Source organism: Bufo gargarizans, chromosome 4 (genome assembly GCF_014858855.1).
Source record: "Bufo gargarizans isolate SCDJY-AF-19 chromosome 4, ASM1485885v1, whole genome shotgun sequence".
NCBI classification, from domain to species: domain Eukaryota; kingdom Metazoa; phylum Chordata; class Amphibia; order Anura; family Bufonidae; genus Bufo; species Bufo gargarizans.
This window is the reverse complement of record NC_058083.1, coordinates 538,240,658-538,256,418: the sequence shown is the minus strand read 5'-3', so window position 1 is coordinate 538,256,418 and position 15,761 is coordinate 538,240,658. Positions and strand designations below refer to the sequence as shown.

The window sequence follows — 15,761 nt, the reverse complement described above, 5'->3', positions numbered from 1 at the left end:
ATTCAACAGGTCCAGTATTGGGTTGTGGGTGGGCTGCCAGACTAACTCAGGTACCGACCGGCGTGAGGTCAGGTATCTGGTTAGTCTTCCCTGGGGGGGGGGAGATGTGTGGCGAAACCAACCTCGCCACTGTGTTTTGGAGGGGGCTGTTTGCCAGCCTCCTGCCCTGGGATTATGGTCCCTTAAGTTATTGGGTCTTAAGGCACTTAAGACAGAGCCCTCTGTCCCTGGATTGCATCCTCTGCCTTACTTGCTTGGATTTTACTATTCCCATGGTGAGAACAATGGATGAAGCACATGGTGAGAACAATAGATAGCGGCCATTGTAACTCACATACACTGTTCTGACTTTCCACACGGTGCTATCCTGCCTGTATTTGGTGCACAGAGACATCATTCAGTAGTTTGAAACTACCAAACAGGGGACACATTTATTAGTGACTATTTTCTGTATAACTTGTATATTTTCAGTGTAACTGTATCTTCCAAACTACTGAACGGATGTGGGTGAATTTTGGACATGTGGTTCACCCAGATCCCCCGGCTCCGAGGATATATTAGTTATTGGTTATGGGGTTATTGCATGTTTTGGGGTTCCTGTGATAGGTTTTATAAAACTGTATTTCTCTTCCTTTGATAATTATATTCGCCCTTGTGTTCAATAATCATCATCGGCAGAGGGGAGGATTTTGTGTGGGTGTGTTTCTATTGTCCCATTGTGCCATTGTGTGTTTAAATGGTGATGTCTGTCCTGTTGTCCCCACATGTGTATTGGCGATCTCCCTTTGTCCTGAGAGATAATTGGATTGCCCTCGGTTGTCTCCGGGACAGAGAGGAGGAAACCATGATGCATTGTGGGGATGTGTTGTATCTGTCCTGTATTTGCAAAACTGTAATAAAAACCAGGCTGAGTGTGCCAGCACGTCAGTTCCTGTTTTTACCCTCAAGGTGAAGTGTCGTCTCATTCTTGGGGGAGGATTCATGGTATGCTGTCCCAGTTTGACTGCTAGGAGTGTAAACCTATTCGTATGGTTTCCTATTCAACTGTCTACAGCATTCATATGCTTGAAGAGGATTTCTATGCTGCTTCGGTTCGGTGATTGTGGTGTCTGCCAGAGTGCTTGGAAACCTCAGGAAACGCTAGGAGCATCCGTCAACGGAGGTACTTAGTCGGGGTGCCAGGTGATCCGTTACACTATCGTCACCACCAACTTACAAGTTATTGACCCACTCAATAAATCTTCATGAGAGTAACGAACAATTTAAACAAGAACTTCTAGTCCTGAGCGCATTGATCCTAACTATCCAAGCGATGTGTTGGATGCAAGTTTTCAGAAAGACTTTACCAAAGCTCTGGTTGGAACGTTACAAACCGAGTACAAACACCCCGATTCTGGAGGAACTCATATGAAAAACGTTTTTTGGTATTCCAATATAATCCAATTTTATTTCAATGGATTATATTGTAATGAAGGGGGATTGGTTGTGCTTTTTCATAAGTGTATAAAATATTGATCTAAATATCATAATTATAGTGGATTTCATAATTTATACCTAAAGACACCATATTGCTATATGTATGTATTTTAAAGATGGCCGAGAGAAGTTCATGGGAAGGTCACTGTTAATAAGATTTCTCCTCATGGATGTACCAGTCTGAAAAGAGACCTTCTTGTCTCCTTATGGATTTATGACAGGAGATAAGGGTGCTCTCCAGACGCAGCTGGTGCTAATTACCTCTACAGTTTGGTATTTATTAACCACCTCCCGACCGCCTAACGCAGGAATGGGTCCTGCGGGCGGCCGGGTTATTCCTCCTGGACGCATCGGCGCGTCATCTCGCGAGAGGCGAGATTTCCTGTGAACGCACGCACACAGGAGCGCGCGTTCACAGGATCGGAAGGTAAACCAGCTGATCTACAGCCTGCCAGCGGCGATCAATCACTGGCAGGCTGTAGATGTGATTTTTAACCCTTGAAAGGTATATCAGACGCTGTTTTGTTAACAGCGTCTGATATACCTGCTACCTGGTCCTATGGTGGTCCCTTTAGCTTGGATCGACCACCAGAGGACACAGGCAGCTCTGTAAGAAGCACCACACTACACTACACCCCTTCCTGTCACTTATTAACCCCTTATTAACCCCTGATCACCCCCCTGTCATTGATCACCCCCCTGTAAGGCTCCATTCAGACGTCTGTATGTGTTTTGCGGATCCGCCAAACACGGACACTGCGGATTTGCAAAACACGGACACCGGCAATGTGCTTTCCGCATTTTGCGGATCCGCACATTGCCAGAACTATATAGAAAATGCCTTTTCTTGTCCGCAATTGCAGAATAGGACTTGTTCTATAGGCTCTACAAAAAACGCAGTGTTCGCCCGATCAGGCCTGATCTTGTGCGCACACTTGCGTTCAGTCCGCCCCACCGCAGTGGCAGAATTTTTTTTTTCTGATCACTGCAAAAACACCGTAGAATCTCTGCGCCGCTATAAAGATCACTTGAGGGGCATGGCGAGTTCATAGAATTTTTTTTTTTTTTGGCACAAGTTGTAAGAAATTGTAAGAAAAAAAAAATATATTTTGGCTAACTTGTGACAAAATTTTACATGAACTCACCATACCCCTCCCTGAATACCTTGGGGTGTCTTCTTTCCAAAATGGGGTCACATGTGGGGTATTTATACTGCCCTGGCATTTTAGGGGCCCTAAAGCGTGAGAAGAAGTCTGGAATATAAATGTCAAAAAAAATTTACGCATTTGGATTCGTGAGGGGTACGGTGAGTTCATGTGAGATTTAATTTTTTGTCACAAGTTAGTGGAATATGAGACTTTGTAAGAAAAAAAAACAAAAAAAAACTAACTTGTGACAAAAAATAAAATCTCACATAAACTCACCGTACCCCTCACGAATCCAAATGCGTAACATTTTTTAGACATTTGGATCCCAGACTTCTTCTCACGCTTTAGGGCCCCTAAAATGCCAGGGCAGTATAAATACCCCACATGTGACCCCATTTTGGAAAGAAGACACCCCAAGGTATTCCGTGAGGGGTATGGCGAGTTCATGTAAAAAAAAATTTTTTTGTCACAAGTTAGTGGAATATGAGACTTTGTAAGAAAAAAATAAATATATATATCATTTTCCGCTAACTTGTGCCAAAAAAAAAAACTTCTATGAACTCACTATGCACATCAGCGAATACCTTAGGGTGTCTACTAGGGCTGAAACGATTATTCGAATAACTCGATTAAATCGAGTCAAAAAATTCATCGATGCAGTTTCCCTGCATCGAGGAATCGTTTAGATCACGTGATCACGGAGCGGGAGTGAAATTAAGCGTCTCACTCACCGCTTCCGTGTCCTCCGGAGGCCAGAGAGGCAGGACTGAGCCGGCCGGCACAGCTGAGGGAGGAGGGAGGAGGAGGAGGGAGGAGGAGGGAGTCTCTCCTTCTCATAGGTCTGTGCGGCGCATTGCTAATGCTGTAAGCATTAGCAATGCGCTGCACAGACAGAAGGAGCGACCGGCGGCCACAGCGCACGTGAGTATAATGCGCTGCTCTCTGCTCACTAACATACCATGGCAGCCAGGACTTCAGTAGCGTCCTGGCTGCCATGGTAACCGATCGGAGCCCCAGCATTACACTGCTGGGGCTCCGATCGGAACTGACACTGCCACCAATGATGGGGGGGGGGAGGAGGGGGACCCTGTGGCCACTGCCACCAATGATTAATACTGGGGGGGGGGGGGAGGGTTGCGTTACCAGAGGGGGCAGATCAGAGGCTGGGGGGAGGGGGGGGGAGAGGCAGATCAGAGGCTGGGGGGAGGCAGATCAGAGGCTGGGGGGGAGAGGCAGATCAGAGGCTGGGGGGAGGCAGATCAGAGGCTGGGGGGGGAGGCAGATCAGAGGCTGGGGGGGGAGGCAGATCAGAGGCTGGGGGGGAGGCAGATCAGAGGCTGGGGGGGAGGCAGATCAGAGGCTGGGGGGAGGCAGATCAGAGGCTGGGGGGAGGCAGATCAGAGGCTGGGGGGAGGCAGATCAGAGGCTGGGGGGGAGGCAGATCAGAGGCTGGGGGGGAGGCAGATCAGAGGCTGGGGGGGAGGCAGATCAGAGGCTGGGGCAAGCAGATCAGAGGCTGGGGGCAAGCAGATCAGAGGCTGGGGGCAAGCAGATCAGAGGCTGGGGGCAAGCAGATCAGAGGCTGGGGGCAAGCAGATCAGAGGCTGGGGGCAAGCAGATCAGAGGCTGGGGGCAAGCAGATCAGAGGCTGGGGGCAAGCAGATCAGAGGCTGGGGGCAAGCAGATCAGAGGCTGGGGGAGGCAGATGGAGAGAGAGTGGTTAATGGAGGCTGCAAGCACCACCTTGGCATGTATAAAGTTATTGGTTTAGAGAGGGGTTAATGAAGGCACCTCCAAGGTGCTTTCATTAACCTCTTCAGACCAATAACTTTATACATGCCTAATGCCAAGGTGCTTCCATTAACCCCTCCAAACCCAATGGGCATGTATAAAGTTATTGGTTTGGAGGGGTTAATGGAAGCACCTTGGCATTAGGCATGTATAAAGTTATTAACCCCTTCAAACCAATAACTTTATACATACCTAATTACGTACGTTATTTTAAGTAGCTTTTTCTTATTAGATTACTCGATGAATCGAGAAATATAATCGATAGAATACTCGATTACAAAAATATTCGTTTACTGCAGCCCTAGTGTCTACTTTCCGAAATGGGGTCATTTGTGGGGTGTTTCTACTGTCTGGGCATTGTAGAACCTCAGGAAACATGACAGGTGCTCAGAAAGTCAAAGTGCGTAAATTCACATTTTTGCACCATAACTTTTACCCAAACCAATAAATATACATTTATTGAATTTTTTTTTTATCAAAGACATGTAGAACAATACATTTAGATTAAAATTCATATAGAAATGTAGTTTTATTTGAAAAATTTTACAACAGAAAGTGAAAAATTTCATTTTTTTGCAAAAAAAGTAAAAATGTCAGCAGCAATGAAATACCATCAAATGAAAGCTCTATTAGTGAGAAGAAAAGGAGGTAAAATTCATTTAGGTGGTAAGTTGCATGACCGAGCAATAAACGGTGAAAGTAGTGCAGTGCAGAAGTGTAAAAAGTGGCCTGGTCATTAAGGGGGTTTAAGCTAGGGGGGCTGAGGGGGTTAATGAAGCTGAAAATCTGTGATATCTATATAAGCTTATAATTAACCTTAGTTTTGTATAAGAAAATTTATTAAGACATATGTATCATTTTATATTGTTACGTATTATTAACCACTTCAGCCCCGCTAGCTTAAACCCCCTTAATGACCAGAGCACTTTTTACACTTCTGCACTACACTCCTTTCACCGTTTATTGCTCGGTCATGCAACTTACCACCCAAATGAATTTTACCTCCTTTTCTTCTCACTAATAGAGCTTTCATTTGGTGGTATTTCATTGCTGCTGACATTTTAACTTTTTTTTATATTAATCAAAATTGACACTATTTTCACTTTCGGTTGTAATTTTTTTTTATTTAACTACATTTCTATATACATTTTTCTCTAAATTTATTGTTCTACGTGTCTTTGATAAAAAAAAATGCAATAAGTGTATATTTATTGGTTTGGGTAAAAGTTATAGCGTTTAAAAACTATGGTACAAAAATGTGAATTTCCGCATTTTGAAGCAGCTCTGACTTTCTGAGCACCTGTCATGTTTCCTGAGGTTCTACAATGCCCAGACAGTAGAAACACCCCACAAATGACCCCATTTCGGAAAGTAGACACCCTAAGGTATTCGCTGATGGGCATAGCGAGTTCATAAACTCACTATGCCCATCACGAAATACCTTGGGGTGTCTTCTTTCCAAAATGGGGTCACTTGTGGGGTATTTATACTGCCCTGGCATTTTAGGGGACCTAAAGCGTGAGAAGTAGTTTGGAATCCAAATGCGTAAAAAATGCCCTGTGAAATCCTAAAGGTGCTCTTTAGAATTTGGGCCCATAGCTCTCTGTGCTTTTATTGTGTAAAAAAAACGATTTGATACATATGCAAATTAACCTGAGATGAGTCAGAGCTTGAAAATATGACCCTTCTCTGGTCACACAAGTAAGATGTGACTCTTTTATGTTAATTTGCATAAAAGACGGGAAGTACAAAAATGCATAATACTGATTGAATTCGTCTGCAAATGAAATTAAAAGTGTAATTTATATGTTTAGGGTAACACAATGAACAGTGAGGGTAGCATAGTAGAGGTGACAGGTTCCCTTAAAGGACGTTTATGTATCTGTTATTATATATATATATATATATATATATTTTTATTTTTTATTTTTTATTTTTTTTATTTATTTTTTTCTTAGGAACACATATTTTCCTATTATATGATGAAGACAGTTTGGGTATGGACTTTGTTAATGAGTATCTGTAAAGATGTGGTGTTTATAGTAACAATCAATCACCCGTTGGTGTAGCAGAGGAGGCACAGAGTGAGAAAACAAGGCTCATTCATATTATCGGTCCCATAAATTAACAGTGTGAGAAACATTCAAGGTGCGCCTAGAAGTCTGTCCTTAATTGGTAAGAAATGTCAGAATTTATCCCTATAGCTTTGATTTAGGTTCCAGAGGTTATGTGTATAGAATGTGAGATAGTCATATTTGGATATTTAACCCTTAATGGAATGATGCTAATAGCTTATACAACATTGCCACCTAGGTATGAGTAGGTGACATTACAACAGCAGAAGTGCATTCTGGGTAATACAATGACATCACAGTTCTTATCTTATGTACACACCTAGCCGACAATGATTGGAAAACTCCAAGCTAGGAAGGTGTGTCTAACTGCTAAGTTTGTGATCATAAACCACACACACACATGAGGAAAGGGACCACCACCACCAACAAAAGAGAAAAAAAAAAGAGAGAAAACACAGAAAAAAATAAAACCCAGGAGAAAGATCCTAATGACCAGATCATACCTTAGAGCTGACTTCCCTTAGTCTCTGCACATCATCTGCATTCTCAGTGATGTATAACTTTATTTTGTGTAGTATTGATATAAATTAGACGCTTTTACCTTGTTTTACTGATTACACAACATAATTAAATAACCAATCAAACTCTTTTTGAGGTGTTATATATGTCCACCTCGAGGATCAACTACCTTTGATATTTTTTCTTTGATCCTTTCTTTTATATAAAGCCATTTGCTTTATATCCCCGACAGGAGGTGATATCACTGCCCTCAAGATATCAGTTATATTATACAGGAGGTGACATCACTTAAATTATACAGGAGTTGACATCACCGCTCTCCAGATATCAGTTATATTATACAGGAGAAGACATCACTGACCTCCAGATATCAGTTATATTATGCAGGAGGAGACATCACCGCTCTCCAGATATGTTATATTATATAGGAGGTGACATCACCGCTCTCCAGATATCAGTTATATTATACAGGAGGTGACATCACCGCTCTCCAGATATAAGTTATATTATACAGGAGGTGACATCACCGCTCTCCAGATATAAGTTATATTATACAGGAGGTGACATCACCGCTCTCCAGATATAAGTTATATAATACAGGAGGTGACATCACTGCTCTCCAGATTATACAGCAATGAAATTGCACACAGATACTGAGGGCTCCTACCTTGACCCGGGCATCCTTATGTTGCAGCATTTCTTTGTTGTTGTGCATGATACGGCTGGCGATGATTTTGTTGAGGGGCACCAGTAGAAGTGCCAGGCCCAGACACCCAAGAAAGGCAATGCCCACCTGCAAGTACATGAGGTAGAGTGTGACTGAGAACTGCACCGGGAGGCTCCAGAGTTCATGGAAGCTGCGGCAGAAGTTCGATATCCGATCAGCATCTGTGCTCATGAAGTTGACGATTTCCCCTGGGGAGAACGTGGCCAGGCCAGTCCCCTCCCCGCGGAGGGTCTTCTGGTAGATGCTGGTGACCACTGAGGCTCGCACGGATAGCATCAGCTTGTTAATCTGATGTGTGAACTGATTCTGAACCAGGGCACCAAGAAGTCCAGTGGTGAAGAGTCCGATGGTGTACAGCACACCCCAGCTGAGAGCCTCCTGCCTTGTCTCCATGAAATTTACCAGGAGATTAAGCAGCACAGGCCCCATGAAGATCAGAGCACAGGAGACAAGCTTCAGGACTCCCAGGGAGTAATAATGAGCTCCGAAACAGGAGTGCAGCGCCCAAAGGAGGCGCGGGGCTCCGGGGCCACGCTTAGAGAACAAGTTCCTGCGGATCCTTGGTGTTTGGAGTTGACGGGGCAAAAGATAAACATCCTGAGGGCACTTCAGTCCTCCACATGCTCCTCTTTGTAGCAGGGGCTTCATCCAAAAGTAGAAGAATCGTGACAACCAACTTTCACCGTCCTCTGCTGGTTCCTCATCACTGTCGTGGAACGAGGCGACCAAAGGAGAATATTCACCATCATCATTGACGGAGACAACGGCAGGAGACGTGAGGTGACGAGGAGGGACAAGAAAGGCGCATAAATAAATGATGATGCAAAAGAGGCGAAGACATGACACCGAGAAGCGGGAGACCAGCACCATGTTCAGAGGTGACCTCACTGCTCCCTCCTCACACAGCCACACCATCGTAATCACCACTGACGGGGTCACCAGGAGGACCGCAAACATCAGACTCACAGGTCCCCGAGTATTTCCATAGCAGGACTTTCGGAGGTTGAGGAGTGATAGAAAGTGGGTGATCCAAGCTAAGCAGGACACACTCCCGTTAAGGACCTCTAAATTGGTGGTAACTTCATGGGGAAAAAGAGCTCCAAGGACCAAATCAGCAGCACAAAGGCACGATATGACGAAGGAGATGCAAGTCCTGCACAGCCATGGAGTACTCGTGCAGCCAGAAATGCCATGCCTACAAGAAGACAGAATAACCAGTCAGGAACAAGATCAGAGACATCATCATGGTGGTAGCTCTACTCCGACACAAATGGAGACCTTCTCCAGACACATTACCCATATTTCTTAGTGAATACCGTCTGTCCTACTTAAGACCATCAACCATCCGCTGCTTCCTTCCCCATTCTTCACCTCTAGTGAACATGACCCCCCTTCCTTCTTCTTCCTCTAAGGTGAACATGACCTCCCTTCCCTCTTCTTCCTATCTAATGAACATGACCTCCATTCCCTCTTCTTCCTATCTAGTGAACATGACCTCCATTCCCTCTTGTTCCTATCTGGTGAACATGACCTCCATTCCCTCTTCTTCCTCCCTTTCCTCTTCTTCCTATCTAATGAACATGACCTCCCTTCCCTCTTCTTCCTCCCTTCCCTCTTCTGCCTATCTGGTGAATATGACCTCTCTTCTTCCTCTCTGTCTCTTATGAACCTTTTCCTAGGTAACACTATTTATTGATCCCCATATTCCTTTCCTTTTTAACAGGGAGACAGTCAGTAGGTGGTGTGTGCACAGGGCTATTACTTGGGAGACAGTCAGTAGGTGGTGTGTACACAGAGCAGTTACCTGGGAGACAGTTAGTAGGTGGTGTGTGCACAGGGCTATTACTTGGGAGACAGTCAGTAGGTGGTGTGTGCACAGAGCAGTTACCTGGGAGACAGTTAGTAGGTGGTGTGTGCACAGGGCTATTACTTGGGAGACAGTCAGAAGGCAGGTGTAGCTCTTACCTGGGAGACAGTCAGTAGGTAGTGTGTGCACAGAGCAGTTACCTGGGAGACAGTTAGTAGGTGGTGTGTGCACAGGGCTATTACTTGGGAGACAGTCAGTAGATGGTGTGTACACAGGGCTATTACTTGGGAGACAGTCAGTAGGTGGTGTGTGCACAGAGCAGTTACCTGGGAGACAGTTAGTAGGTGGTGTGTGCACAGGGCTATTACTTGGGAGACAGTCAGTAGGTGGTGTGTACACAGAGCAGTTACCTGGGAGACAGTTAGTAGGTGGTGTGTGCACAGGGCTATTACTTGGGAGACAGTCAGTAGATGGTGTGTACACAGGGCTATTACTTGGGAGACAGTCAGTAGGTGGTGTGTGCACAGAGCAGTTACCTGGGAGACAGTTAGTAGGTGGTGTGTGCACAGGGCTATTACTTGGGAGACAGTCAGTAGGTGGTGTGTACACAGAGCAGTTACCTGGGAGACAGTCAGTAGGTGGTGTGTGCACAGGGCTATTACTTGGGAGACAGTCAGAAGGCAGGTGTAGCTCTTACCTGGGAGACAGTCAGTAGGTAGTGTGTGCACAGAGCAGTTACCTGGGAGACAGTTAGTAGGTGGTGTGTGCACAGGGCTGTTACTTGGGAGACAGTCAGTAGGTGGTGTGTGCACAGAGCAGTTACCTGGGAGACAGTCAGTAGGTGGTGTGTGCACAGGGCTATTACTTGGGAGACAGTCAGTAGGTGGTGTGTACACAGAGCAGTTACCTGGGAGACAGTCAGTAGGTGGTGTGTGCACAGGGCTGTTACTTGGGAGACAGTCAGAAGGCAGGTGTAGCTCTTACCTGGGAGACAGTCAGTAGGTAGTGTGTGCACAGAGCAGTTACCTGGGAGACAGTCAGTAGGTGGTGTGTGCACAGAGCAGTTACCTGGGAGACAGTTAGTAGGAGGTGTGTGCACAGAGCAGTTACCTGGGAGACAGTTAGTAGGTGGTGTGTGCACAGAGCAGTTACCTGGGAGACAGTCAGTAGGTGGTGTGTGCACAGGGCTGTTACATGGGAGACAGTCAGTAGGTGGTGTGTGCACAGGGCTGTTACTTGGGAGACAGTCAGAAGGCAGGTGTAGCTCTTACCTGGGAGACAGTCAGTAGGTGGTGTGTGCACAGGGCTGTTACTTGGGAGACAGTCAGAAGGCAGGTGTAGCTCTTACCTGGGAGACAGTCAGTAGGTAGTGTGTGCACAGAGCAGTTACCTGGGAGACAGTCAGTAGGTGGTGTGTGCACAGGGCTGTTACATGGGAGACAGTCAGAAGGCAGGTGTAGCTCTTACCTGGGAGCTCCAGCGTGACATGCACTGCTCACAGCTAGGAGAACATGAGGGATGCAGCTGATGAGAAGGTGATTGAAGCAAACGCCGACATGTCCATGGACCCAGATTGGAACCGGGTCCGAGGAGCGGGAGCCACAGAGCTGGACAAGGACATCTTCCATCACATCCACAGCAGACGAGACCCTGCAAGAGACCACAGAGACATCATCAGACAGCAGAGACTGTGACCGCTGTCAGGGCAAAGAACCCTACTCTGATTTATGCTGAGTTCCAAATTAGAATGGCAAATAGGTATCGAGTACTCGGGAGAATAGAATAATACAATCATCAAGGTTGTATCTTAAGCAAGTCTCTGTTTATTACTTATAGAAGCAAATCCTTATACCACATTGGGGCCAGTTCCGGTTATACACACTTTACATGAACATCTGGACATATAGAAAAGCTTCTGAAGCAGAAGGTGTCAGTTACCGCAGACTTTCTATACAAAAAACAAGTCATACATTTATCTAAATAGAGGAAGTAGATCTAGAACACCAAGCAGTGTCCATTGCTCGAGAAGAGCACAGGACGTGGGGGCTAAGCTACCCCTTCCCCTGTCTGCAGACACCAAGATGAAGTCTCATCCCGCACACCGCTAGAGTCATAGACCGCCCTGAGAATGGAGTCTCATCAGGGTGCAACTGTACATTACAGCCCGTACATTATACACCGCACACTACATTACACCCTGTACATTATACACCGCACACTACATTACACCCCGTACATTATACACCGCACACTACATTACACCCCGTACATTATACACCGCACACTACATTACACCCGTACATTATACACCGCACACTACATTACACCCCCGTACATTATACACCGCACACTACATTACAACCCCGTACATTATACACCGCACACTACCATTACACCCCGTACATTATACACCGCACACTACATTACACACCCGTACATTATACACCGCACACTACATTACACCCGTACATTATACACCGCCACACTACATTACACCCCGTACATTATACACCGCACACTACATTACACCCCGTACATTATACACCGCACACTACATTACACCCCGTACATTATACACCGCACACTACATTACACCCCGTACATTATACACCGCCACACTACATTACACCCCGTACATTATACACCGCACACTACATTACACCCCGTACATTATACACCGCACACTACATTACACCCCGTACATTATACACCGCACACTACATTACACCCCGTACATTATACACCGCACACTACATTACACCCCGTACATTATACACCGCACACTACATACACCCCTGTAATATACACCGCACACTACATACCGTACATTATACACCGCACACTACATTACACCCCGTACATTATACACCGCACACTACATTACACCCCGTACATTATACACCGCACACTACATTACACCCGTACATTATACACCGCACACTACATTACACCCCGTACATTATACACCGCACACTACATTACACCCCGTACATTATACACCGCACACTACATTACACCCGTACATTATACCACCGCACACTACATTACACCCCGTACATTATACACCGCACACTACATTACACCCCGTACTTATAAACCGCACACTACATTACACCACCCGTACATTATACACCGCACACTACATTACACCCCTTACATTATACACCGCACACTACATTACACCCCTACATTTACAGCAACACTACATTACACACCGTACATATACACCGCACACTACATTACACCCGTACATTATACACCAGCCACACTACATTACACCCCGTACATTATACACCGCACCCTACATTACACCCCCGTACATTAACACCGCACACTACATTACACCCCGTACATTATACACCGCACACTACATTCCACCCCGTACATATACACCGCACACTACATTACAACCCCGTACATTATACACCGCACACTACATTACACCCTGTACATTATACACCGCACACTACATACACCCTGACATTATACACCGCACACTACATTACCACCCGTAATTATACACCGCATACTACATTACACCCCGTACATTATACACCGCACACTACATTACACCCTGTACATTATACACCGCACACTACATTACACCCATACATTATACACCGCACACTACATTACACCCCGTACATTCTACACCGCACACTACATTACACCCCGTACATTATACACCGCACACTACATTACACCCCGTACATTATACACCGCACACTACTTACACCCCGTACATATACACCGCACACTACATTACACCCCGTACATTATACACCGCACACTACATTACACCCTGTACATTATACACCGCACACTACATTACAACCCCGTACATTATACACCGCACACTACATTACACCCCGTACATTATACACCGCACACTACATTACACCCCGTACATTATACACCGCACACTACATTACACCCCGTACATTATACACCGCACACTACATTACACCCCGTACATTATACACCGCACACTACATTACACCCCGTACATTATACACCGCACACTACATTACACCCCGTACATTATACACCGCACACTCCATTACACCCCGTACATTATACACCGCACACTCCATTACACCCCGTACATTATACACCGCACACTCCATTACACCCCGTACATTATACACCGCACACTACATTACACCCCGTACATTATACACCGCACGCTACATTACACCCCGTACATTATACACCGCACGCTACATTACACCCCGTACATTCTACACCGCACGCTACATTACACCCCGTACATTATACACCGCACCTACATTACACCCCGTACATTATACACTGCACGCTACATTACACCCGTACATTATACACCGCACGCTACATACACCCGTACATTATACACCGCACACTACATTACACCCGTACATTATACACCGCACACTACATTACACCCCGTACATTATACACCGCACACTACATTACACCCCGTACATTATACACCGCACACTCCATTACACCCCGTACATTATACACCGCACACTACATTACACCCCGTACATTATACACCGCACACTACATTACACCCCGTACATTCTACACCGGACAATACATTATACCCCGTACATTATACACCGCACACTACATTACACCCCGTACATTATACACCGCACACTACATTACACCCCGTACACTACATTACACCCTGTACATTATACACCGCACACTACATTACACCCCGTACATTATACACCGCACACTACATTACACCCTGTACATTATACACTGCACACTACATTACACCCCGTACATTATACACCGCACACTACATTACACCCCGTACATTATACACCGCACACTACATTACACCCCGTACATTATACACCGCACACTACATTACACCCCGTACATTATACACCGGACAATACATTATACCCCGTACATTATACACCGCACACTACATTACACCCCGTACATTCTACACCGCACACTACATTACACCCCGTACATTATATTACAGGCTGTACATTATACCCTGTACATTATATTACAGGCTGTACATTATACTCTGTACATTATATTACAGGCTGTACATTATACTCTGTACATTATATTACAGGCTGTACATTATACTCTGTACATTATATTACAGGCTGTACATTATACCCTGTACATTATATTACAGGCTGTATATTATACCCTGTACATTATATTACAGGCTGTACATTATATTACAGGCAGCACATTATACCCTGTACATTATATTACATGCTGTATATTATACCCTGTACATTATATTACATGCTGTATATTATACCCTGTACATTATATTACAGGCTGTACATTATACCCTGTACATTATATTACAGGCTGTACATTATACTCTGTACATTATATTACAGGCTGTACATTATACCCTGTACATTATATTACAGGCTGTACATTATACTCTGTACATTATATTACAGGCTGTACATTATACCCTGTACATTATATTACAGGCTGTATGTCTGTCCTGAGGGGGGCACTGCTCGGTTACATCCACACTCTGTGTCGGGGATTATAATGGAGACACGTCTGATCTGCACGGACTTATGTCGCTTCTCACCTCACTTCCCTCCCGCTCCCGGCAGCTCACTTCACGGAAGCGGAACCAACACAGAGGGGAAAATGTTTTCCGGGACGACAATATGTGAGCAACCAAAACCAGAGCATCTAAGGTGATGTGTGTACAGTGTAAATGTAGTACTGGCGCCAGCCGCTAGGTGGCAGCGAGGCGTCATTAGCTGCAGGGGGAAGTAAAGTACGTGTGTAATTAAGTGTCCAACCGGTAGATGGCAGCGTACATGTACGGTACCTGAAATGAGTGCTGCACCAGCGAAGATGGGAGTATTACTCCCAATACCGGGTAATACGAGCTGCTGGAGCTGAGTCATTCCTCACCTATCGGCCTCCTCCGCCATGGCCCTCACACCCTCCCTCCTGATCGCTGCTCTGACTCCAGGGGGGCAGGGAACAGGGGAACAGGAGACTGCCCAGGGGCCCCGGGCCCCACCAGCACTCAGGAGTTCTGTGCAGATATGTGCCCCTCACAGTAATATACCCAGATATGTGCCCCTCACAGTAATATACCAGATATGTGCCCCTCACAGTAATATACCAGATATGTGCCCCTCACAGTACTATACCAGATATGTGCCCCTCACAGTAATATACCAGATATGTGCCCCCTCACAGTAATATACCAG

The 15,761-nt window shown here is 45.5% G+C and overlaps 1 protein-coding gene across 2 annotated transcripts in view; it reads right to left on the bottom strand.

Moving 5' to 3' along the window:
• Window positions 1-15,167, bottom strand: part of LOC122935678 (ATP-binding cassette sub-family C member 10-like) — a 49,111-nt gene extending 33,944 nt beyond the window's left edge. For both annotated transcript variants that reach the window (XM_044291504.1, XM_044291505.1), the window contains exons 1-3: window positions 15,122-15,167; window positions 11,011-11,193; window positions 7,677-8,931 (exon numbers count right to left, since the gene is read on the bottom strand). In XM_044291504.1, coding sequence (XP_044147439.1) covers window positions 7,677-8,931; window positions 11,011-11,171 — 1,416 coding nt within the window. In that variant the 5' untranslated portion in view covers window positions 11,172-11,193; window positions 15,122-15,167. The remainder of the gene's footprint in view (window positions 1-7,676; window positions 8,932-11,010; window positions 11,194-15,121) is intronic.
• Window positions 15,168-15,761: the final 594 nt, after the last annotated feature.